Source organism: Chlorocebus sabaeus, chromosome 9 (assembly GCF_047675955.1).
Source record: "Chlorocebus sabaeus isolate Y175 chromosome 9, mChlSab1.0.hap1, whole genome shotgun sequence".
NCBI classification, from domain to species: domain Eukaryota; kingdom Metazoa; phylum Chordata; class Mammalia; order Primates; family Cercopithecidae; genus Chlorocebus; species Chlorocebus sabaeus.
The window spans coordinates 71,787,999-71,812,620 of record NC_132912.1 but is presented as its reverse complement, the minus strand read 5'-3'; the positions used below and the strand labels follow the sequence as shown (position 1 = coordinate 71,812,620).

At 41.8% G+C, this 24,622-nt stretch overlaps 1 protein-coding gene across 5 annotated transcripts in view; it reads left to right on the top strand.

The window, feature by feature from the left end:
• The window catches only part of CCAR1 (cell division cycle and apoptosis regulator 1), a 74,216-nt gene extending 49,918 nt beyond the window's left edge, over positions 1-24,298 (top strand). For all 5 annotated transcript variants that reach the window (XM_007963248.3, XM_007963251.3, XM_007963252.3 and 2 more), the window contains 8 exons: positions 4,126-4,365; positions 5,901-6,012; positions 19,022-19,104; positions 19,425-19,571; positions 20,813-20,933; positions 21,039-21,224; positions 22,591-22,796; positions 23,953-24,298. In XM_007963248.3, coding sequence (XP_007961439.2) covers positions 4,126-4,365; positions 5,901-6,012; positions 19,022-19,104; positions 19,425-19,571; positions 20,813-20,933; positions 21,039-21,224; positions 22,591-22,796; positions 23,953-24,012 — 1,155 coding nt within the window. In that variant the 3' untranslated portion in view covers positions 24,013-24,298. The remainder of the gene's footprint in view (positions 1-4,125; positions 4,366-5,900; positions 6,013-19,021; positions 19,105-19,424; positions 19,572-20,812; positions 20,934-21,038; positions 21,225-22,590; positions 22,797-23,952) is intronic.
• The last annotated feature ends 324 nt before the right edge of the window (positions 24,299-24,622 follow it).

The following is a 24,622-nucleotide window of genomic DNA, read 5'->3' as shown; positions in this document are numbered from 1 at the left end:
CAAGCACAACGCCTGGCTAATTATTTGTATTTTTAGTAGAGACAGGGTTTCACCATGTTGGTCAGGCTGGTCTCAAACTCCCAACCTCAAGTGATCCACCCGCCTCACAAATTGCTGGGATTACAGGCATGAGCCCACCGCGCCCGGCCTATTTATTTATTGAGACAGTCTCCCTCTGTCGCCCAGGCTGGAGTGCAGTGGCTCGATGTTGGCTCACTGCAACCTCTGCCTCCCGGGTTTGAGCCGTTGCCCTCCTTCAGCCTCCTGAGTAGCCGGAATTGCAGTTGCACGCCACCAACCCCGGCTAATTTTTGTATTTTTAGTAGAGACAGGATTTTCCCATGTTGACCAGTCTGATCTTGAACTCCTGACCTCAGGTGATCCACTTGCCTTGGCCTCCCAAAATGCTGGGATTACAGGCATGAGCCATTTCACCTAGCCTGTATCATTATTTTAGAGCAGCTTTACAACATGTAGTTTAGTTTACTTTACAACATGTTTTCAAAACAATTGAAAACTTTTATCTCTAAGTGTGTAATTGCTTTACTCCTTAAAAATAGAATTTCCAACATAATTTTGTAGTGCCCTGTACAAAATCATATCTAAAATTATTGTGTTTAATTATTTTATCTTATCAACATATCTTATGTTCTTTTGTTTTCTAAATTATATTGGAAAAATCAGTAATGCTTCTTTGAATCAGAAGATCATTGTTCACCAGCTGGTAAGATGAAAATCAAGGAAGACTAGAGACCTTTGAGGATTACTGAGGCAATTATAAAACATAAAGTCCATGCTTATTAGTTTTCATATAAAACATGTTATAAATATTAAAATATGTCCAAGTTGTTGGGTTTTTTTTTTGCAATGTTAATTATTCCAATAAGCAGATGTCCTTAAAATTAGATACTATATGACGTTATCTTTTTTTTAAGCAGTTGCCTGGCTGGGTGCAGTGGCTCATGCCTGTAATCGCAGCACTTTGGGAGGCTCAGGCAGGTGGATCACCTGAGGTCAGGAGTTTGAGACCAGCCTGGCCAACATGGTGAAACCCCATCTCTACTAAAAATACAGAAATTAGTCAGGCTAGGTGATAGGCTCCTGTAATCCCAGCTACTCAGGATGCTGAGGCAGGAGAATCTCTTGAACCCAGCAAGCATGTAGTGAGGCAAGATTGCGCCACTGCACTGCAGCCTGGGCAACAGAGTGAGACTCTATCTCAAAAAATAAAAAAAGTAAGCAGTTGCCATAAATTGAAGTAATTCCTAATGGTGCCATCCTTGTAATAATCACTTAATAAATAAATACATAGACTGGGCACAGTCACTACAGCACTTTGAGGGACTGAGATGGGAGAATTGCATGAGCCCAGGAGTCTGAGGCCAGCCTGGGCAACATAGTGAAACTCCATCTTAATATGAAATAAAAAAGATTGGGCAATTAATGAAAAATAGGCTAAAATAAATTATAGTTATAATAAATTTGCATTATCCTTTGTAATCAGAAAATGATCTGATTAAACTATTTTAGCAAATATATCCGATTTGCAAAGATGACACATTTAAGGGCTGTGGTCAGCCATTTCAAGTTTTAGCCCTTTTTTTGAAATGGAGTCTCACCCTGTTGCCTAGGCTGTAGTGCGATGACATGATCTTGGCTCACTGCAACCTCCGCCTCCCAGATTCAAGTGATTCTCCTGCCTCAGCCTCCTGAGTAGCGCTGGGATTACAGGCGTGTGCCTCCACGCCCAGCTAATTTTTGTATTTTTAGTAGAGAGAGGTTTCACCATGTTGACCAGGCTGGTCTCGAATTCCTGACCTTGTAATCCACCTGCCTCAGCCTCCTAAAGTGCTGAGATTACAGGCGCAAGCCACCGCGTGGCCCGTTTTAGCCCTTCTTAAGAGTCTATTGAAAGCAATGGACTTTAGCCTTAGAAATCGGTACATAAGCTGGGCGTGGTGGCTCACGCCTATAATCCCAGCACTTTGGGAGGCCAAGACGGGTGGATCATTAAGTCAGGAGATCGAGACCATCCTGGCTAACACGGTGAAACCCCATCTCTACTAAAAATACAAAAAATTAGCCGGGCGTGGTGGCGAGCGCCTGTAGTCCCAGCTACTTGGGAGGCTGAGGCAGGAGAATGGCGTGAACCCGGGAGGCAGAGCTTGCAGTGAGCCGAGATCGCGCCACTGAACTCCAGCCTGGACGACAGAGCGAGACTCCATCTCAAAAAAAAAAAAAGAAAAAGAAATCAGTCCGTAAGGCCAGGTGCAGTGGCTCACACCTGTAATCCCAGCACTTCAGCAGTCCAAGGCAAGCGGATCACCTGTGGTCAGGAGTTCAAGACCAGCCTGACCAACATGGACAAACCCCATCTCTACTGAAAATACAAAATTAGCTGGGTGTGGTGGCACATACGTGTAATCTCAGCTACTCAGGAGGCTGAGGCAGGAGAATCGCTTGAACCTGGGAGGTGAAGGTTGTGGTAAGCTGAGATCATGCCATTGCACTCTAGCCTGGGCAACAAGAGCAAAACTCTGTCTCAAAGAAAAAATAAATAGGTACATAAAAAATTTACAATATAGGCTGGGCACAGTGGCTTACGCCTTTAATCCTAGCACTTTGGTAGGTCAAGGCAGGCAGATCACGAAGCCAGAAGATCCTGCCTAACACAGTGAAACCCCATCTCTACTAAAAATACAAAAAATTAGCTGGGTGTGGTGGCAGGCACCTGTGGTCCCAGCTACTGGGGAGGCTGAGGCAGGGGAATGGTGTGAACCTGGGAGGCAGAGCTTGCAGTGAGCCGAAACTGCGCCACTGCACTCTAGTCTCGGCAACAGAGCAAGACTCTGTCTCAAAAAAAAAAAAACCCAAAAAATGTATAATACATAGCAATAGCCTGTTACTTGGGGATGCTTGCGTAGTAGTAATAGATGTTCCCTATTCAGGGTTTAAAATTGTTTCCCTAATTCAGAATTTTCTTCTCCTAGATACCAATATGACTTATTTCCTCATTGCCTTCTGTTCACTTTGTAAAGGTCACTTTATCAGAGAAGCCTTGTCTTACTATTCTCTCTTGTTATTCTGTAGGTGTTTATCCTGCTTGTTTTTCATATAATTTGATGTTGATTTGGTTATTCCTTGTCTTAAAAACCGGGCAGCCCCAGAACCAGAATAGGTTAACAGAGACTTCATGATTTGGTTATTTATTACTTCTCTCCACTGGCTGGATGATAGGAGAGGTTTTTATCTGCTTTCTTCAGTGCTGTATCCCTAATGCCTAAAACAGGCCCTGTACATACCAGGCATTTGATGCAAAATTTATTGAGTAAATTAATAAGGTACACTTATCATGAAGATTAACAGTTGGTTGGCTTTGCGGGGTGGCTCACAACCTGTAATCACAGCACTTTGGGAGGCCGAGGCAGGTGGATCACCTGTGGTCAGGAGTTCAAGACCAGCCTGGCCAACATGGCGAAACTCCATCTCAACTGAAAATACAAAAATTAGCCAGCGTTGGTGGCACAAGCCTGTAATCTCAGCCACTCAGGAGAGTGAGGCAGGTGAATGGCTTGAACTTGGGAACCAAAGGTTGCTGTGAGCCCACATCATGCCACCGCACTCCAGTTTGGGTGACAGAGCAAGACTGCCAGGAAAAAAAAAAAAAAAAAAAAAGATTAATGGTTGTGTTAAAATGTTTGATAAGTGGCCGGGTGAGGTGGCTCACTCCTGTAATCCCAGCACTTTGGGAGGCTGAGGTGGACAGATCACAAGGTCAGGAGATCGTGACCATCCTGGCTAACACGGTGAAACCCCGTCTCTACTAAAAATACAGAAATACTAGCCAGGCATGGTGGCGGGCACCTGTAGTCCCAGCTACTTGGGAGTCTGAGGCAGAAGAATGGTGTGAACCCAGGAGGTGGAGCTTGCTGTGAGCCAAGATCGCACCACTGCACTCCAACTGGGTGACAGAGCGAGACTCCGTCTCAAAAAAAAAAGAAAAAAAAAAGGTTGATAAGTTTACATAATCATTATATGTGGCAAGTTTTTATTTGCTAAATTACTGTGCTAACTTTATTATTTCTGTTGAAATTTGGCTAGGTTCATGTTGGTATCTTTTTATAGGTTTCATTGTTTGCGGAACTTTTCAATGAAATGCTTCAAAGAGATTTTGGTGTCCGTATATACAAATCATTACTGTCTCTTCCTGAGAAAGAGGACAAAAAAGAAAAGGATAAAAAAAGCAAAAAAGATGAGAGAAAAGATAAAAAGGAAGAAAGAGATGATGAAACTGATGAGCCAAAACCCAAACGGAGAAAATCAGGCGATGATAAAGATAAAAAAGAAGATAGAGATGAAAGGAAGGTCTGTAATAACAACCTGCTTTAGAACTTTCAGTTACTCTTCTACGTTATAAAGGTTGATGTTGATTTCCATCAGAATATTAGATGTAAAAGCCAAACTGAAAGATTTTACTATATTAGAAAATCAAGTCTTTGAAACCATCACGACTAACACGGTGAAACCTCGTCTCCAAAAAAATTAGCCAGACATGATGGCACATGCCTATAGTCCTAGCTATTGGGAAGGCAGAGGAAGGAGTATCACTTGAACCCGGGAGGTGGAGGTTGCAGTGAGCCAAGATCACACCACTGCACTCCAGCCTGGGCGACATAGCAAGACTCCATCTCAAAAAAAAAAGAAATTCAGATCTTCAAATTAAGCCAATATGAGCATCTATAGCTAGTTTTCTAATACCTTATTCTTAAAATTTTTTTTTTCCTTTTTTTGAGATGGAGTCTAGCTCCGTTGACCAGGCTTGCTGAAGTGTAGTGGTGTAATCTTTGCTCATTACAACCTTTCCCTCCCAGGTTCAAGCAATTCTCCTTCCTCAGCCTCCCAAGTAGCTGAGACTACAGGTGCAGGCCACCTTGCCTGGCTAATTTTTTTTTCTTTTTTTTTTTTTTAAGTAGAGACAGGTTTTCACCATGTTGGCCAGGCTGGTCTTGAACTCCTGACCTCAAGTGATCTGCCCACCTCAGCCTCCCAAAGTGCTGGGATTACAGATGTGAGCCACCACACCCAGCCTAATTATTACTCTTTTATTGTATGGACATAGTGGCTCGCTCCTATAATCCCAGCACATTGGGAGTCTGAGGTGGAGAGATTGCTTGACTCTGGTAGTTTAAGACCATCCTGGACAACATGGTGAAACCCCCTCTCTACAAAAATTAGCTGGACATGGTCGTGTACCTGTGGTCCTAGCTACTTGGGAGGGTGAGGCAGGAGGATTGCCTGAACCCAGGAGTTGGAGGCTGCAGTAAGCCCAGATTGTGCCATTGTACTCCAGCCTGAGCAACAGAGTAAGACTGTCTCAAAAAAAACAAACAAAAAAGTAGTAATTTACAATGTAAAACTTTTAAATAACTTCAGTGGATTTACTGTTTTTAGTTTTAGTAATTTAATGTTTGGTGAGATTTCTTGCTTAATTTAAAACTATTTTAAGCCAGGCACGGTGGCTCACACCTGTAATCCCAGCCCTTTGGGAAGCTGAGGCAGGTGAATCACTTGAACCTGGGAGGCGGAGGTTGCAGTGAAGGGAAATCATGCCACTGCACTCCAGTCTGGGTGACAGAGCCAGACTCCATCTCAAAAAATATATATATAGAGAGAGAGATAGATGTGTGTGTGTGTGTGTAATAATATATAATAATTGTTATGATTGTATAATAATAATATAACTGCTGACTATAGTGGCTGATGCCTATAATCCTACCCCTCCAGAAGGTCCAGGCCAGTGGTTCACTTGAGCCCAGGGGTTGGAGACTAGCCTGGGCAATATGGCAAAACCCCATCTTCTAAAAATAAGTAAATAAATAATAAAGGCATTTAAATTACAGAAAGAAGATAAAAGAAAAGATGATTCTAAAGATGATGATGAAACTGAAGAAGATAACAATCAAGATGAATATGACCCTATGGAAGCAGAAGAAGCTGAGGATGAAGAAGATGGTATGATTGAAATTTATTTATTTCTTAGAGTTAAGAATGCATTTTTTGTTTGGTGACATTGTATCACTGAAATCTATACTTTTAACATTTTTTTCTTTGGAATAGAAAGAGTAATACACTCTTCAGTGAGAAAGTTTTTCTAATTTTTAGGTGAGAAGATTGTTTTAAGACATTTATTACTAATTATCCTAAGTCTCTCATATAATTAATACTCAGAACAAATTTCCCTAAACTTGGTGCTTAAGCTGTGCCATAAAAGCTATAATAGGACAGGCACAGTGGCTCACACCTGTAATCCTAGCACTTTGGGAGACCAAGGCAGGTGGATCATTTGAGGTCAGGAGTTGAAGTCCAGCCTTGCCAACATAGTGAAACCCCATTTCTACTAAAAGTACAAAAATTAGCCAGGCGGTAGTGGCGCGTGCCTGTAATCCCAGGTACTCCAGAGGCCGAGGCAGGAGAATCACTTGAGCAGGGGAGGCGGAGGTTGTGGTGAGCCAAGATTCTGCCCTTGCACTCCAGTCTGGGCAATAGAGTAAGACCCTGTCTCAAAAAAAAAAAAAAAAAAAAGCATAATAGTCCCTGATGTTTCATATAATAATTGCTTATTTTTTTTGTTGAGACAGGGTTCTCGCTGTATTAGCCATGCTAGGGTACTGTGGCATGCTCACAGCTCACTGCAGCCTCAACCTACTGGGCTTAGTATGATCCTCTCACCTCAGTCCCTGGAGTAACTGGGACAACAGGTGCTTGCCACCATTCCCAGCTAATTTTTATTTTGATTTATTTATTTATTTATTTATTTTCAGACAGAGTCTCGCTCTGTTGCCCAGGCTGGAGTGCAATAGCGCTATCTCGGCTCACTGCAACCTCCGCCTCCCGGGTTCAAGTGATTCACCTGCCTCAACCTCCTGAGTAGCTGGGATTACAGGCATGCGCCACCACACCCGGCTAATTTTGTGTTTTTAGTAGAGATGGGGTTTCTCCATGTTGGTCAGACTGGTCTCAAACTCCCCACCTTGGCCTCCCAAAGTGCTGGGATGACAGGCGTGAGCCACTGTGCCCAGCCTAATTTTTAAGTTTTTTATAGGCACAGGGTCTCACTTTGTTGCCCAGGCTGGTCTTGAACTATTGAGTTCAACGAATCTGCCCACATCACCTTCCCAAAAATGCAGGGATTATAGGCGTGAGCTAAATGCCTGTCCTGAATATATTTTTTTTTTTTTTTTGAGACGGAGTCTCGCTCTGTCGCCCAGGCTGGAGTGCAGTGGCACGATCAAGCTCCTCCGCCTCCCGGATTCATGCCACTGAATATATTCTTTAGAAAACTAATTTGGGGCTGGGCATGCTAGCTCATGCCTATAATCTCAGCACTTTGGGAGGTCAAGGCGGGTGAATCGCCTGAGGTCAGGGGTTCGAGACCAGCCTGGCCAACATAGTGAAACCCCATCTCTACTAAAAATACAAAAAATTAGCCGGACATGCGCCTGTTATCCCAGCTATTGGGGAGGCTGAGGCAGGAGAATGGCTTGAACTCGGGAGGTGGAGGTTGCAGTGAGCCCAGATCATGCCATTGCACTCCAGTCAGGGCGACTGGGTGGGACTCCGTCTCAAAAAAAAAGAAAAAAGGAAAAAAAAAGAAAAACTAATTTGGGCATTTTGTTTAACAAAGACTATCGTAATGCAAAAGAGTACATACAGAGTTTAAAGACTACTAATAATAAATACCCATATACCTTTCGCCTAAGTTTTATAAGACAGACTTTAGTACCATGCAGTAACATTTAAAATACTGTACAGTAGATGCTCTGACTATAGACATCAACGATCAAACACCTATAAAGTACCTCTGAATACCTTATCTGTTCTTTTCCAGGTAGATTTGTGGCTTTTTAAAAAAAGTATATTTTTCTGATATAGAAAATTATAAGAGTTCTTTTTGGTTTTTTTATAGTTTGTGTCTCTGGCAATTATTTTTACTTACGGTATTTTTTGTTTGCCTCTACATTTTCTTCTCTCTACCATATCAGGTTTTTTTTTTTTTTTGAGACGGAGTCTCGCTCTGTCGCTCAGGCTGGAGTGCAGTGGCCGGATCTCAGCTCACTGCAAGCTCCGCCTCCCAGGTTCACGCCATTCTCCTGCCTCAGCCTCCCGAGTAGCTGGGACTACAGGTGCCCGCCACCTCGCCCAGCTAGTTTTTTGTATTTTTTAGTAGAGACGGGGTTTCACCGGGTTAGCCAGAATGGTCTCGATCTCCTGACCTCGTGATCCGCCTGTCTCGGCCTCCCAAAGTGCTGGGATTACAGGCTTGAGCCACCGCGCCCCGCCCCATATCAGTTTTTAATATTGTTTGATGAAAAAGTTGAAAGGATAGTGCAGTGAACACCTATGTATTCATCAACTTTGATTGAGTAATTGTTAATATTTGTCTTGTTTTGTTTTTGTAACCCAATTTGACATATGAATTCTTCAGTTTGCCTAAGAAAAAACAAAACATGCTCTGAAATAACCACAATTCCATAATCACTCCTAAGAAAATAAGATCATAATAGCATCTATTAATACTATGTAATATCTCCTCTTATTTGCCTTAATATAACTCAATAGCAATGACATAATATTCATATAGCAGTATTTATCTTCATTAGTTGCTTTGCTTTATGAAGACTTAAGCCCTTTTTACAGCCCCATTTTCTCTCCCCTGTATGCCCAGTATTATTTTATTGCTGCTTTAGTTGAATCATTAAACAGTATTCTCATTATTTTGTTAGTGTTCCAGCTGTCGGCCCTTTTTTTTTTTTTTTTTTTTTTTTTTTTTTTGAGACAGAGTCTGGCTCTGTCACCAGGCAGGAGTGCAGTGGCGTGATCTCGGCTCACTGCAACCTCTGCCTCCCAGTTTCAGGCAATTCTGCCTCAGCCTTCCGAGTAGCTGGGACTACAGACGTGTGCCACCACACCCAGCTACTTTTTCTATTTTTTTTGTTTTGTTTTGCTTTTTGTGTTTTGAGATGGGGTCTCACTCTGTTGCCTGCTAATTTTTGTATTTATAGTAGAGATGGGGTTTTACCATGTTGGCCAGGCTGTTCTTGAACTCCTGACCAGGTGATCTGGCCACCTTGGCCTCCCAAAGTGCTAGGGTTACAGACATGGGCCACTGTGCCTAGCCTAATTTTTGTGTTTTTTGGTAGAGATGGGGTTTCACCATGTTGGCCAGGATGGTCTCAATCTCCTGACCTCGTGATTGACCTGCCTCAGCCCCACAAAGAGCTGGGTTTATAGGCGTGGGAGCCACTGACCCCAGCCCAGCCTTAGTTTATTTTTTCCTTTCACTCCTTTAATGTTGGTTTCATCCATTTTTCTAGCTTTAAATACTATCTATATACTGTTAATTCTCTCAAATTTCTAGTTTTCTTTCTTTTTTTTTCTTTTTTTTTTTTTTTTAAGAGATATAGGGTTGGGCCGGGCGCAGTGGCTCACACCTGTAATCCCAGCACTTTGGGAGGCCCATGTGGGTGCATCACCTGAGGTCAGGAGTTGGAGACCAGCCTGACCAACATAGTGAAACCCCCTAAAAATACAAAAAAATTTCTGGGCATGGTGGCGGATGCCTGTAATCCCAGCTACTCGGGAGGCTGAGGCAGGAGAATCACTTGAACCCAGGAGGCAGAGGTTGCAGCGAGCCAAGATCATGCCATTGTACTCCAGCCTGGGCAGCAAGAGCAACCCTCCATCTGTAAAAAAGAAAAAGACAGGGTCTGTCACCCAGGCTGGAATATAGTGGTATGGTCATAGCTCACTGCAGCCTCAAACTTCAAGGCTCAAGCAATCCTCCTCCTCAGCCTCCTGAGTGCTGGGACTACAGGTGCATGCCATTGCACCTAGCTGTTTAGTTTTTTGTAGAGATGGGGTCTTAGTATGTTGCTCAGGCTGGTCTTGACCTCCTTGGCTTCAAGCAGTCCTCTGCCTTGGCCTCCCAAAGTACTGGGATTATAAGGATGTGCCAAGCCTCAAATTTCTATCTCATATCAGACTTCTTTCCCAGTCTCCCATACTAATCTGTCTACTTGACACCTACACTTAGTTATCTGGCATTTCAAAATCAATATGTCTGAAACTAAACTCCTGCTAACCCCTTCACCAGAAAGAAAACATACACAAATCCTACAACCTTAGCCTTTGCCAACCATCTCATTTAATGACAATTCCATCTTTCCAGTTGTTCAAACTAAAACGCAGGAGTCATCCTTGACTCCTTTCTTTCTGTGATACCGTACTTCTAATCTATCAGGAAGTCATATTTGCTCTGTTTTCAAACTTATCCAAAATCAGTCCACTTCTTACCAATTCCACTAATTTGACCATAATCCAAGCCACATTATCTCTTGCCTAGATTATATTAATAGACCACTAACTTGTTTCCATGTTTCCTCCCCTCTACAATAAAGTTTCTCAATACAGTTGCCAGAATGATCTTTGCAAAATTTAGAATTTATTTCATTCTTTTGTTCAAATTCCTCGGGTTTTTTTGTTCTTTTTTTTTTTTTTTTTGGAGACGGATTCTCGCTCTGTCGCCCAGGCTGGAGTGCAGTGGCGCGATCTCAGCTCACTGCAAGCTCCGCCTCCTGGGTTCACGCCATTCTCCTGCCTCAGCCTCCTGAGTAGCTGGAACTACAGGCGCCCGCCACCAGGCCTGGCTAATAATTGTTTGTATTTTTAGTAGAGACAGGGTTTCACCATGTTAGCCAGGATCGTCTTGATCTCCTGACCTCGGGTTCCACCTGCCTCAGCCTCCCAAAGTTACTGGGATTACAGGAGTGAGCCACCGCGTCCGGCCCTTTTGTTCAAATTCTTCCAGTGTATTCCCATCATTTTTACCTCATAGAAAAAGCCACTGTTCTGGCTGGGTATGGTGGCTCACACCTGTAATCTCAGCACTTTGTGGGAGGCTGAGGCAGGTGGATAATTTGAGGCCAGGAGTCCCAGACTAGGCTGGCCAACATGGTGAAACCCTGTCTTTACTAAAAATGCAAAAAATTAGCTGGGCGTGGTGGCGCACGCCTGTAATCCCAGCTGCTGTAGAGGCTGAGGCATAAGAATCACTTGAACACAGAAGGTAGAGGTTGCAGTGAGCTGAGGTTGCGCCCCTGCGCTCCAGCCTGGGTGACAGAGCAAGACTCTTGTCTAAAAAAAAAAAAAAAAAAAAGCCACTGTTCAGATCACTTGAGCTCAGGAGTTCAAGACCAGCGTGAGCAACATGACGACACCCTGTCTCTACAGAAAATAAAAAATTTATCTGGGCTTGGTGGCGCATGCCTGTAATCCCAGCTACTCAGGAGTCTGAGCTTGTAGGATCACTTGAGCCTGGGAGGCAGAGGTTGCAGTGAGCAGTGATCACACTGCTGCACTCCAGCCTGGACAATAAAGCGAGACCCTGTCTGAAAAAGAATAGAAGGCCAGGTGCAGTGGCTCATGCCTGTAATCCCAGTACTTTGGGAGGCCAAGGCAGGTGGATAACAAGGTCAGGAGTTCAAGACCAGTCTGACCAACGTGGTGAAACCCCACCTCTACTAAAAATACAAAATTAGCTGGGCGTGGTGGCACATGCCTGTTATCCCAGATACTCAGGAGGCTGAGGCAGGAGAATTGCTTGAACCTGGGAGTCGGAGGTTGCAGTGAGCCAAGATTGTGCCACTATATTCCAGCCTGGGTGACACAGCGAGACTCCATCTCAAAAGAAAAGAAAAAAGAAAAAGCTAGTGCTCACAATGACTTACAAGACTCTACCACGTCATGTCTCCAATTACATCTCTTAAGCCCTCTTCTTCAGAAGAGTGGACCCATCACATATGCTCCTATGTTAGGAGGTTTACATTGGCAGTTCTTTCTGCTAGCAGGGTTTTTCCTGGAGATCCACCTTCCTTAATTTCTCATATATGAAGTCTGTTCAAGTATCACTTTGTCAGTGAAGCCTGCTCTGCACCCTACTTTATTTAAAATTGCAATCCTCTGCCCTCCCTTACTGCACATTTCTGGTCTCTTATCCTCTCCTATTTTTTTTTTCCCCATAGAATTTATGACCTATTTTATTACATACTCTTTATTTTGCTTGTTGCCTGTCTCCCCCTTACCCCTACACTTGAATAAAAGCTGTTATGTAAGAAAAAGAGATTTTTCTCTGTGTTCTTTGTTAATATATATTCCAAGTTCCTGGAACAGTCTAAATAATTTTATAGGTTCTAAATATATGTCGATAGGATTATAGTTCTTTTTTGTTTGTTTCCCTGGAGTTTCTAATTGCCGCTTGCTTCTGTTTTACCACTTTTCTTATATTTTATATCTCATGATCCTGTGAAGTTTCCTGGAGACTACTCTTGTTTGTTTGTTTTTTGAGACGGAGTCTTGCTCTGTCACCACGCTGGAGTGCGCTGGTGCGATCTCAGCTCACTCCAACCTCTGCCTCCTGGGTTCAAGCAGTTCTCCTGCCTCAGCCTCCCGAGTAGCTGGGATCACAGGCCCACATCTGGCTAATTTTTTTGTATTTTTAGTAGAAACGGGGTTTCACCATATTGGCCAGGCTCGTCTTGAACTTCTGACTTTGTGATCCGCCTGCCTTGGCCTCTCAGAGTGCTGGGATTACAGGCATGAGCCACTGCGCCTGTCCGAGACCACACTTTTTCCAGTACAAAAGCGGAATTATAACGTGAAAATACAGTACCAGTAAATGTATTAAATGGTGTTGAATTTTGTTAGTAATTAGGAGAGGAGATAGCAAGAAGATACCTTTTTTTTTTTTTTTTTTTTTTGAGACAGAGTTTTGCTCTTGTCGCCCAGCCCGGAGTGTCGTTGCGTGATCTTGGCTTACTACAACCTCCATCTCCCAGGTTCAAGCGATTCTCGTGCCCTCAGCTTCCTGATTAGCTTAGATTACAGACATGCACCACTGTGCCCAGTTTATTTTTGTTTTTTAGTAGAGATGGGGTTTCACCATGTTGGCCAGGCTGGTCTCAAACTCCTGACCTCAGGTGATCTGCCCACCTTGGCCTCCCAAAGTGTTGGGATTACAGGTGTGAGCCATTGCATCTGGCCTATCTTTTTCTTATCAAGTTAATGAAAATTAAAGTTTTAAATGATAGGTAACACAGTTTAACAAGGGTAAAAGGAGTTACACTTTCATCACTCTTCTTTGGGGCTGTACATTGTTACACCTTTTCTGAACAGAAATTTGGAAATGTGAATTAGCCATATTCTTTAAAACATCAACATGAGTGATCATTCCATAATTTATTATAAAACAAAAATATGGAATCAATCTAAATAGGAATAGACAATTATTTAAATTGCACTTTGGTAATATTGTCATGCAGTTAAAATTCTCTGCACCCATTGAAGAAAACTTGGAGAAGTGTAGTGACATGGAAAAAGATTTTTAAAGGGTTTTTGTAGATAGCATGTTCCTATAAATAAATTTAATGTTGATAAGTGTGTATATATGGGGAAAAAATAGGACACGATCACTAATTTCGTTTTATGTGGTGGGATTGATTTATTTTCTGTGATGAACAAATACTGCTTGAATGTTTCAAAAGTTATTTCAAAAATACAAGTTTCGGATGAGACAGTTTTGAAAGTGACAGCTCTCAAGATAAATACTCAAATAATGTGGATTATATTGTGAGTATTTTTCAATCATCAAAAATAAGTAAATGACTAGGTTCCAAGGAGAAGTTCCCTTTCATTCTTTCTTTTTTGAGACAGTCTTACTCTGTTGCCTAGGCTGGGCAGTAGCACGCTCTTGGCTCACTGCTGCGTTGAACTCCTGGCTCGTGCAATTCTCCCACCTTAGTTCCCTGAGTAGGTAGGACTACAGGTGTGCACCACCACACCTGGCTAATTTTTAAATTTTTTGTAGAGATGTTTCACTGTGTTACCCAGGCTGATCTCAAACTCCTGGCCTTAAGCCATCCTCCTGCTTCCCTCCCAAAGTGATGGGATTACAGGTATGACCTACCACACCCAGCCATTAGAACATTTGCTTATTTTTTTATTTAATAACACCTTTATTGAAATGTAATTCACATGCCATACAATTAGACACTTTAAAGTATAGGCATGCTTTGGTTTTTTTTATACTGCACTTTATTGTGCTGTACAGATAGTACCTTACGCCAAGCAAGACTATCAGCACCACTTTTCCAACAGCATGTGCCACTTTGACTTTCTGTTACATTTTGGTAATTCTTACAGTATTTTCAACTTTTTCATTATTACTCTGTTTTGGTGATCTGTGATCAGTGATCTTTGATAATACTATTATACATATTTTGGTGCACCTCGAATTGTGCCCATAGAAGATGATGAGCTTAATTATGAATATTGTTTGTGTTCTAATCACTTTACCAACCTGCCCTTCCCCTATCTCTGTCCCTCTTATTAGGCCTCCCTATTCCCTGAGAGAAAATATTGAAATTAGGCCAGTTGTGCCAGGCATGGTGGCTCACGCCTGTAATCTCAGCACTTTGGGAGGCTGAGGCGGGTGGATCATTTGAGGTCAGGAGTTTGAAACCAGCCTGGCCAACATGGCGAAACCCTGTCTCTAGTAAAAATACACAAAATAGCCAGGTGTGGTGGTGCACGCTTGTAATACCAGCTACTCGGGAGGTTGAGGGCATGAGAATTGTTTGAACTTAGAGAGGCGGAGGTTGCAATGACCTGAGATCATGCCACTGCACTCCAGCCTGGGTGACAGAGTGAGACTCTGTCTCAAAAAAGAAAAGAAAAGAAATTAGACCAATTACGGGTGCAGTGGCTCACACCTGTAATCCCAGCACTTTGTGAGGCCGAGGTGGGCAGATCACCTGAGATCAGGAGTTCGAGACCATCATGGCCAAACATGGTAAAACCCCGTCTCTACTAAAAATATAAAAATTAGCTGGGCATGGTGGTGGGCACCTGTAATCCCAGCTACTCGGGAGGCTGAGGCAGGAGAATCGCTTGAACCCAGGAGGCAAGTTGCAGTGAGCTGAGATCATGCCACTGCATTCCAGCCTGGGCGACAGAGCAAGACTCCATCTCCAAACAAAAAAGAAGAAATTAGGCCAATTAATAATTAGGCTGGGCTTAGTGGCTCATGCCTGTAATACCACCACTTTGGGAGGATACAGAGATAGGATCACTTGAGGCTAGGAGTTAAAACCAGCATCTGCAACATAGTGATACCCCATCTCTATTAAAAAATAAAATAAAATCAGCTGGGTGTGGTTACATGCATCTGTGGTCCCAGATACTTTTAGAGGCTGAGGTAGGAGGATCTGTTGAGCCTAAGAGGTTGAGGTTGCAGTGGGTCGTGATTGTGCCACTGTACTCCAGCCTGGGCAACAGGGCAAGACTCTGTCTCAAAAATAATAATCGTAATAACAAAGAAAAAAATCAAAATGGCCTTCGAGTGTTCAAGTGAAACCAAAAAATCGTTAAGGTGAGTGAAGAAGGCATGTTGAAAGTTGAGATAGGCCAAAAGCTAGTTTTTTTGTATCAGTTAGCCATGTTGTGAATGCAAAGGAAAAGTTATTGAAGGAAATTAAAAGTGCTACTCCAGTGAACATGCAAATGGTAAGAAAATGAGACAGCTTTTATTGCTATAAGGAGAGAGTTTTAGGGGTCAGAATAGAAGGTCACACCAGCCACAACTCCGTTAAGGCAAAGCCGAATTCTGAACAAGGCCCTAACTCTCTTCAATTCTGTGAAAGATGAAGAAGCTGTAGAAAAAAGTTTGAGGCTATGAGTGGTGGATTCATGAGGTTTAAGGAAAGCAACCGTCTCCATAAGGTACAAGTACGACGTAGTTGCTGAGGTGGGAGGATTGCTTGAGCCCAGGCATTTTAAGGCTGCAGTGAGCTATGATTACGCCACTGCACTCAAGCCTGGTTAACAGAGCAAGACCCTGCCTCTTGGGGGTGGGTAAAAAAAAAAAAAGGCACATTGAAACAGCAAGTGCTTATGTAGAAGCTAATATAATTGATGAAAGTTGTTTTACTAAATAAGTTTTCAATGGAGACAAAACAGCCTTCTTCCATTGGCTGAAGATGCCATCTTAAGACTTTCACAGCTAGAGAAGAGCTGTCAGTACCCAGCTTCAAAGGACAAGTTGGCTCTCTTGTTAGGGCTAATGCAGCTTGTGACTTTAAGCTGAAGCCGGTACTCATTTACCATTCCAAAAATCATAAACCCCTTAAAAATTATGCTGAACCTACCATACCTGTGCCCTAGAAACTGAACAACAATGTCAGAATGACAACTCTTTACAGCAATGCTTACTGAATTTTTTTTACTCCTTTATCATGTAACCAACGTTTTTACTAAATATTTTAAGCCCACTGTTGAGATCTGCTAAGAAAAAAAGATTCTTTTCAAAATACTACTTCTCACTGATACCACACCTAGTCACCCAGAGCTCTGATGGAGATGTACAAGGAGATTAATGTTTCATGGCTGCATCATCTATTCTGCAGCCCTTGGATCAAAGAGGTAATTTCACTTTACTCTTTTTTTTTTTTTTTTTGAGACAGGGTCTCACTCTGTCATGCAGGCTGGAATGCAGTGGCATGATCATGGCTCAGTCCAGCCTTGGACTTCCTGGACTCAAGTTATCTCCCACTTCATCCTCCCAAGTAGCTGGGATTACAGGCATGAGCCACCATGCCCAGCTGATTTCTGTTTTTTTTTTTTTTTTTTTTTTTTTTTTTTTGAGACAGAGTCTTGCTCTGTTGCCCAGGCTGGAGTGCAGTTGCGCAATCTCCGCTCACTGCAAGGATTGCCTCCCGGGTTCACACCATTCTCCTGCCTCGGCCTCCTGAGTAGTTTTTTGTATTTTTAGTAGAGACAGGGTTTCACTGTGTTAGCCAGGATGGTCTCCATCTCCTGACCTCATGATCCGCCCGCCTTGGCCTCCCAAAATGCTGAGATTACAGGCGTGAGCCACCATGCCCGGCCTGATTGCTGTATTTTTAATACAGGCAGGGTTTCACCATGTTTGCAGGCTGGTCTCGAACTCCTGACCTAAAGTGATCCCCGCCCACCGTGGCCTCCCAAAGTGCTGGGATTACAGGTGTGAGCCACTGTGCTCGCCCTCAACTTTCAAGTCTGTCTTTTTATGAAATACATTTCCTTTTTAAATTTACTTTTTTTACTTTTTAGAGACAGGGTCTTTCTTTGTTGCCCAGGCTGGTGCTAAACTCCTGGGATCAAGCGATCCTCCTGCCTCAGCCCCACAAAGTGTTAGGATTACAGGTGTGAGCCACCACACCCAGCCAAAAAATGCATTTCCTAAGGCTCTTGCTACCATAGTATATATTATTTCCTCTGATGGGTTTGGGGAGAGTAAGTTGAAAATCTTCTGGAAAGGATTGACCATTCTAGATGACATTAGAAACATTCGTGGTTCATGGGAGAAGGTAAAAATATCAACATTAACAGTAGTTTGGGCTGGGAGCAGCGGCTCACACCTGTAATCCCAGAGCTTTGGGAGGCCAACGTGGGTGGATCACCTGAGGTCAGGAATTTGAGACTAGCCTAACCAACATAGTGAAACCCCGTCTCTACTAAAAAATACAAAAATTAGCCAGGTGTGCTGGCAGACATCTGTAATCCCAGCTACTCGGGAGACTGAGGCAGGAGAATCACTTGAACCTGGGAGGCGGAGGTTGCATTGAGCCAAGATCATGCCATTGCATTCCAGCCTGGACGACAAAAGTGAAACTCCGTCTCAAAACATAACAAAACAGTAGGTTGTATGAAATTGATTTCAATTATTGGCCTGATGCAGTGGCTCACACCTGTAATCCCAGCACTTTAGGAGGCCAAGGCAGATGGATTACTTGAGACCAGGAGTTTGAGACCAGCCTGGCCAACATAGTGAAACCCCAACTCTACTAAAAATTCTCATGGATGACTTTGAAGGGTTCAGTAATTCAGTAGAGGGAATAACTGCAGGTGTGATAGAAAGAGCAAGAGAACTCAAATTAGAAATGCAGCCTGAAGATGGGATGGAACTGCTGCAATATCAGGATAAACTAAATAGATGATTGTTTCTTATGGATGAGCAAAGACAATGTCTTTTTGAGATGTAGTCTACTTCTGTGAAGATGCTGTTAACATTGTTGAAATAACAAAAGATTTATAATATTACGTAAACTTAAGCAGTGGCAGTATTGGGATTGGTTCTATTTATATGTTTATTTATGAGATGGAGTCTTGCCCTGTTGCTCAGGCTGGAGTGCAGTGGCGCAATCTCGGCTCACTGCAACCTCTGCCTTCCGGGTTTACACAATTCTCCAGCCTCAGCCTCCTGAGTAGCTGGGACTACAGGCACACGCCACCACATCCCACTGATTTTTGTGTTTTTAGAGACGGGGTTTCACCGTGTTGGCCAGGCTGGTCTCAAACTCCTGACCTTAAGTCATCCACCTGCCTCGGGCTCCTAAAGTGCTGGGATTACAGGCATGACCCACTGTGTCCGGTGATTGACTTTAATTTTAATAGAGGTCATTCTATGTTTCAGATGCTATCAAACAGTATCACATAGGGTCTCACTTTTCACCCAGGCTGAGTGCAGAGGTTATTCATTAGCAGTCCCTCCCCATCTTCCCTGAACCTCTTCAGTCCTAGGCAACCATTAGTCTGCTTTTTGTTTCTGTAGATATTCTGGACATTTCATATAAATGGAATCACATAATTGATTTTTTTGTGACTGGCTTCTTTTACTTAGCCTGTTATCAAGGTTCATGTATGTTTTAGCATAAGGTTTTCTCTTTATTTTTATTTTTTTTGTTGTTGTTTAAAAGACAAGGTCTTGATCTGTCACCCAGGCTGGAGTGCAGTGGTACAGTCATAGCTCACTACACCCTCGAACACTTGGCCCTCCTGAGTAGCTGGGATAACAGTCATGTACCACTGTGCCCAACTTGAAAATATGTGTATTAATGACTTTTTTGCCACTGTTATATTTATTTTACAGATAGGGATGAGGAAGAAATGACCAAACGAGATGACAAAAGAGATATCAACAGATACTGCAAGGAGAGGCCCTCTAAAGATAAGGTATTTATTGAATACTGTATTCTTTTTAATATGGTGATATCTTACATCATCTAAACATAACACAGTTGTGAAGTTTATTAGTCCTTATCCATCTATATTACCACTAAGTAAAATTCTGTCAGTTGTTTTTTTGTGGCTATGTCAGGTAACTAGTATGTCTGATTCCTTTCTCTCATATTCATATACCAGATTAACTCATTTTAGCTAGGATGAGGTAAATGTCTTATTAGATTATTGCTATTTTACACACAGTCTCCGTTTCCCACTTTTCGGGGGTAAAAAATTTGGCTACTATGTTTTCTACTTCTCCATTTTCTTAGGAAAAAGAAAAGACGCAAATGATCACAGTTAACAGAGATCTGTTAATGGCTTTTGTTTATTTTGATCAAAGTCATTGTGGTTACCTTCTTGAAAAGGATTTGGAAGAAATACTTTATACTCTTGGACTACATCTTTCTCGGGCTCAGGTAATCTATCTTGTGAATATTTAAAAGGAAAACATTTTTTAAAAGTTACCTTTTCCAATGAAAAGTTAATAGAACCTCTGTTGATTTTTTTGATATATTAAAGCAACATAAGGGCCAAGCATGGTGGCTCACGCCTATAATCCCAGCGTGATTGGGAGGCTGAGGCAGGCAGATCACTTCAGGCCAGGAGTTTAAGACCAGCTTGGCCAACATGGCGAAGCTCTGTGTCTACTAAAAGTACAAAAATTAGCTGAGTGTGGTGGCACACGCCTGTAATCCCAGCTACTGGGGAAGCTGAGACAGGTGAATCTCTTGAACCCAGGAGGCGGAGGTTGCAATGAGCCAAGATTGCGCCACTGCACGCCAGCCTGGATTGTGACAGAGTAAGACTCTGTCTCAAAAAAATAAATAAATAAAGCAGTATAACACAAACCAGTTGTAAAACACTTCCCTTCTCCCTCTCCCTCTTTTTCTACTCCTTATGACTATAATATATAAAATTCTAGATCTTTTTGTAAGCAGCTCAGTTCCATTTTTATAAACAAAATATGGAATTATTCTGTATGTTTTGACTGGCTCTTTTTTTTTCATTCCACAGTATTCTATAAATACATTCTACCATGAAAATAGAAACCTGCCTCATTCTTTTTATAGCTGCACAGTACCCATTATATAGATGTACCATAATTGACCTACCTAGTCTCCGTTGCTGGTGGTTTTCATTTATTGGATTTACCAACTATGCTATAATAAATCGTACCTGTGCATAAATTTTTATCAATGTTATACTTTTTAACAATGAAGTTTTATTTTTTCAAAAGTAACTTGGATCTTAATTCCATGGATTTCCATCATAAGTGAAAATTACAGCTGGGCGTAGTGGCTCACACCTGTAATCCCAGCACTTTGGGAGGCCGAGGCGGGTGGATCACCTGAGGTCAGGAGTTCAAGACCAGCCTGGCTAACATGGTGAAACCCCGTCTCTCCAAAAATACAAAAATTAGCCGGGAATGATGGCGGGTGCCTGTAATTGCAGCTACTCTGGAGGCTGAGGTAGGAGAATCACTTGAACCCGGGAGGCAGAGGTTGTAGTGAGCCGGGATCACACCACTGCACTCCAGTTTGGGCGACAAGAGCAAGACTCCTTCTCAAAAGAAAGTGAAAATTAACACATAGTTTTTCTAAGAGAATCGAGAAATATATTTTCATCTCTTTATTTTGTTTACTTGCATGCATAACAGGTAAAGAAGCTTCTTAATAAAGTAGTGCTCCGTGAGTCTTGCTTTTACCGGAAATTAACAGACACCTCAAAAGATGAAGAGAACCATGAAGAGTCTGAGTCATTGCAGGAAGATATGCTAGGTCTGTGCATGTTAAGATTTTGCTTTTTAATAAATATACCAGTAATTAAAGAAGAAAAATAACTTATGAAAATATGTGATTATGAAATAATATTTTATATTACAGGAAACAGACTGTTACTTCCAACACCAACAGTAAAGCAGGAATCAAAGGATGTGGAAGAAAATGTTGGCCTCATTGTGTACAATGGTGCAATGGTAGATGTAGGAAGCCTCTTGCAAAAATTGGAAAAGAGCGAAAAAGTAAGAGCGGAGGTAGAACAGAAGCTGCAGTTACTAGAGGAAAAAACAGGTAAGGGTCAGCATTGGATATGTTCATACTTTTAGCACCCTGCTAGGACATGTATATGTTTATGTATGTACATACACATGTACGTACCTGTGTACACATCTGCATATGCATACCACATATTTTCATCGAAGTACAGAAGGAACTTTTTAAAATTTTTTAATTATTTATTTGTTTTTAAGACAGGGTCTCACTCTCACCCAGGCTGGAGTGCAGTGGCACAATCTCAGCTTACTGCAACCACTGCCTCCCGGGTCCAAGTGATTCTCCCACCTCAGCCTCCTAAGTAGCTGGGATTACAGGCATGTGCCACCATGCCCAGCTATTTTTTGTATTTTTGGTAGAAATGGGGTTTCACCATGTTGGTCCTGGCCTCAAACTCCTGACCTCAGGGGATCACCCACCTTGGCCTCCCATAGTGTTGGGATTACAGGCGTGAACCACCGCGCTCTGCAAGGACCTTTACTTTTCATTATTTCTGGTTCAGGTTATAAAATTGCTTAGCTTTATGTGAATCTTAGGTCTTCATGTGCATTCTCAGGTTCATTGTTATCTGTCGCATCCTTTTAATCACCTTCTAGTTCCACTTTTTTTTTTTTGAGACGGAGTCTCTCTCTGTAACCCAGGCTGGAATACAGTGGGGCTATCTCACTGCAACCTCCACCTCCCGGGTTCAAGTGATTCTCCTGCTTCAGCCTCCCAAGTAGCTGGGACTACAAGTGCGTGCCACCACACCCAGCTAATTTTTTGTATTTTTAGTAGAGACACGGTTTCACCATGTTAGCTAGGATGGTCTCGATCTCCTGACCTCCTGATCCGCCCACCTCAGCCTCCCAAAGTGCTGGGATTACAGGCATGCGCTACCGCGCCTGGCATCCACTTAGTTTTTACCAGTCTGTGTTCTCTAATCTATACAATCATCTAAAAATAGAACATAGGTTTTGAAAAAATACAAGTTAAAAATGTAAATGAAACAGGCCAGGCACTGTGGCTCCTGCCTATAATCCCAGCACTTTGGGAAGCCAAGGTGGGCGGATTGTCTGAGGTCAGGAGTTTGAGACCAGCCTGACCAACATGGTGAAACTCCATCTCTAAAAATACAAAAATTAGCTGGGTGTGGTGGCACGTGCCTGTAATCCCAGCCAAGATCGTGCCACTTGGCTCAAGCCGGTGCAACAGTGAGACTCGGTCTCAAAAGTAAATAAATAATGAATATTACAGTGTGCTTTATGACTAGTGAAATTGACAGACATTGCCATTTTATGGAATTCAGTCAGCTTTTTATTTTCACAGCTTAAATATTTTAACCCCAAAGTTAAATTTGAAGTTTTAGGAAGTAAAATGTTAATTTTTGGATTTTTTTAAACAGATGAAGATGAAAAAACCATATTAAATTTGGAGAATTCCAACAAAAGTCTCTCTGGTGAACTCAGAGAAGTTAAAAAGGACCTTAGTCAGTTACAAGAAAACTTAAAGATTTCAGAAAACATGAATTTACAATTTGAAAACCAACTGAATAAGACAATCAGAAACTTATCTACGGTAATGGATGAAATCCACACTGTACTCAAGAAGGTGAGAAATTTTGTATTTTTAACATTTTCATAGTTTTTAAAATGATGCTTTTAATGTATTTTAATGTTATTAAGCTCTTAGTGATTATTCTAAAAGCAAATAATGATAATCATTCTGTCCTTCCTGAGATTAGTAAAAAGTGATTCCCAGGCCAGGCACAGTGGCTCACGCCTATAATCCCAACACTTTGGGAGGCCAAGGCAGGCGGATCACCTGAGGTCAGGAGTTCAAGTCCAGCCTTGCCAACATGGTGAAACCCCCATGTGTACTAAAAATACAAAAAAATATTGGCCAGACATGGTGGCAGGCACCTGTAATCCTAGCTACCTGGAAGGCTGAGGCAGGAGAATCACTTGAACCTGGGAAGCAGAGGTTGTAGTGAGTCTAGTTTGCACCATTGCACTCTAGCCTGGGCAACAGAACGAGACCCCATCTTTTTTTTTTTTTTAAAAAAAAAGGTGATTCCCAAAAGATGTTGTTTTTCTAAAACTTAGTTGGAATGTCAACATGATTTAAGAGTACAGACTTCTTGAAGCAAATTTCGTTTATATTTCTTTTTAATCCAGAGTATAAGTTTGAACTAAACCATTCACTTCACTTCTCTCTGGTTTTTTTCTTGTTGTTGTTTGGTTTTTTGTTTTGTTTTGTTTTGTTTTTTTGAGACAGAGTCTTGCATTTTTGCCCAGGCTGGATTGTTAGTGGTGCTGTGCTATCTTGGCTCACTGCAGCCTCTGCCTCCCAGGCTCACGTGATCCTCCTACCTCAGCCTCCTGATTAGCTGGGACTACAGGTGTGCTCCAGCACATCCAGCTAATTTTTATATTTTTTGTAGAGATGGGGTTTCACCATCTTGCCCAGGCTGGTTTCCAACTCCTGGGCTAAGCAGCCCTCCTATCTTGGCCTCTCAGAGTGCTGAGATTACAGGCATGTGCCACCACAACTGCCCCATTCACTGCATTTTTAGACCCCATTTATTCTTGGGCAGAATTGAGGTAAATACTTCGTCACCATTAATTTTAAGATGTTAAAATTAATTTATTGTTCTTTATCACTAGAAAAAAGTATACCAAACTGAATATCATTATACTCTAATATCAAAGTAATATTTAAGAGAATCTAGTAAAATGTACTTTTTCCTTCTCTGTTGTCTTAACAGGATAATGTAAAGAATGAAGACAAAGATCAAAAATCCAAGGAGAATGGTGCAAGTGTATGATAAAATCCATGTAGTGATGAGGAATGGTGTTAAATAATGTAATATATAAAAATCATGATATAAGAATGTTTGAAGGTGATGCATGTTTGAATTTATTAGTATACATGTCTTTTAGTTCAAATGATGTATAAAGTTTTATGAATGTGAGTTTCTGCTTTTGAAAATTGCTTGTAATTCCTAGCCTTCAAATTATTAAACACTCCTCGAGTGAAATAATTTTGCATTGCAAAGTGTTTTAGGATGAACTTTGTTATAGTTTTAACTCCAATAAAGTTCATCAGTTTAATTGACTGTAGTATTTAATTACCAAATTTCTTTTATAAAAATGCCTAGAAATTTTTAATTTTATTTATAGAATTATTAGGTTTTAAAATTTTTAGTTCATATGTTAAAATTTCAGTCAAAATCATAAAATAGCATGATGCTTAATTTTTGCAAGTTTTTTGAAACAAATTTTTTTTAACTCATCACCAAAAAATCCCCTCTTGATCAGTAAGCATTCATTAAAAATTCAGTTTAGGCCGGGCACGGTGGCCTACGGTGGGATTACATGACTGTAATCCCAACATTTTGGGAGGCCGAGGCGGGTGGATCACCTGAGGTTAGGAGT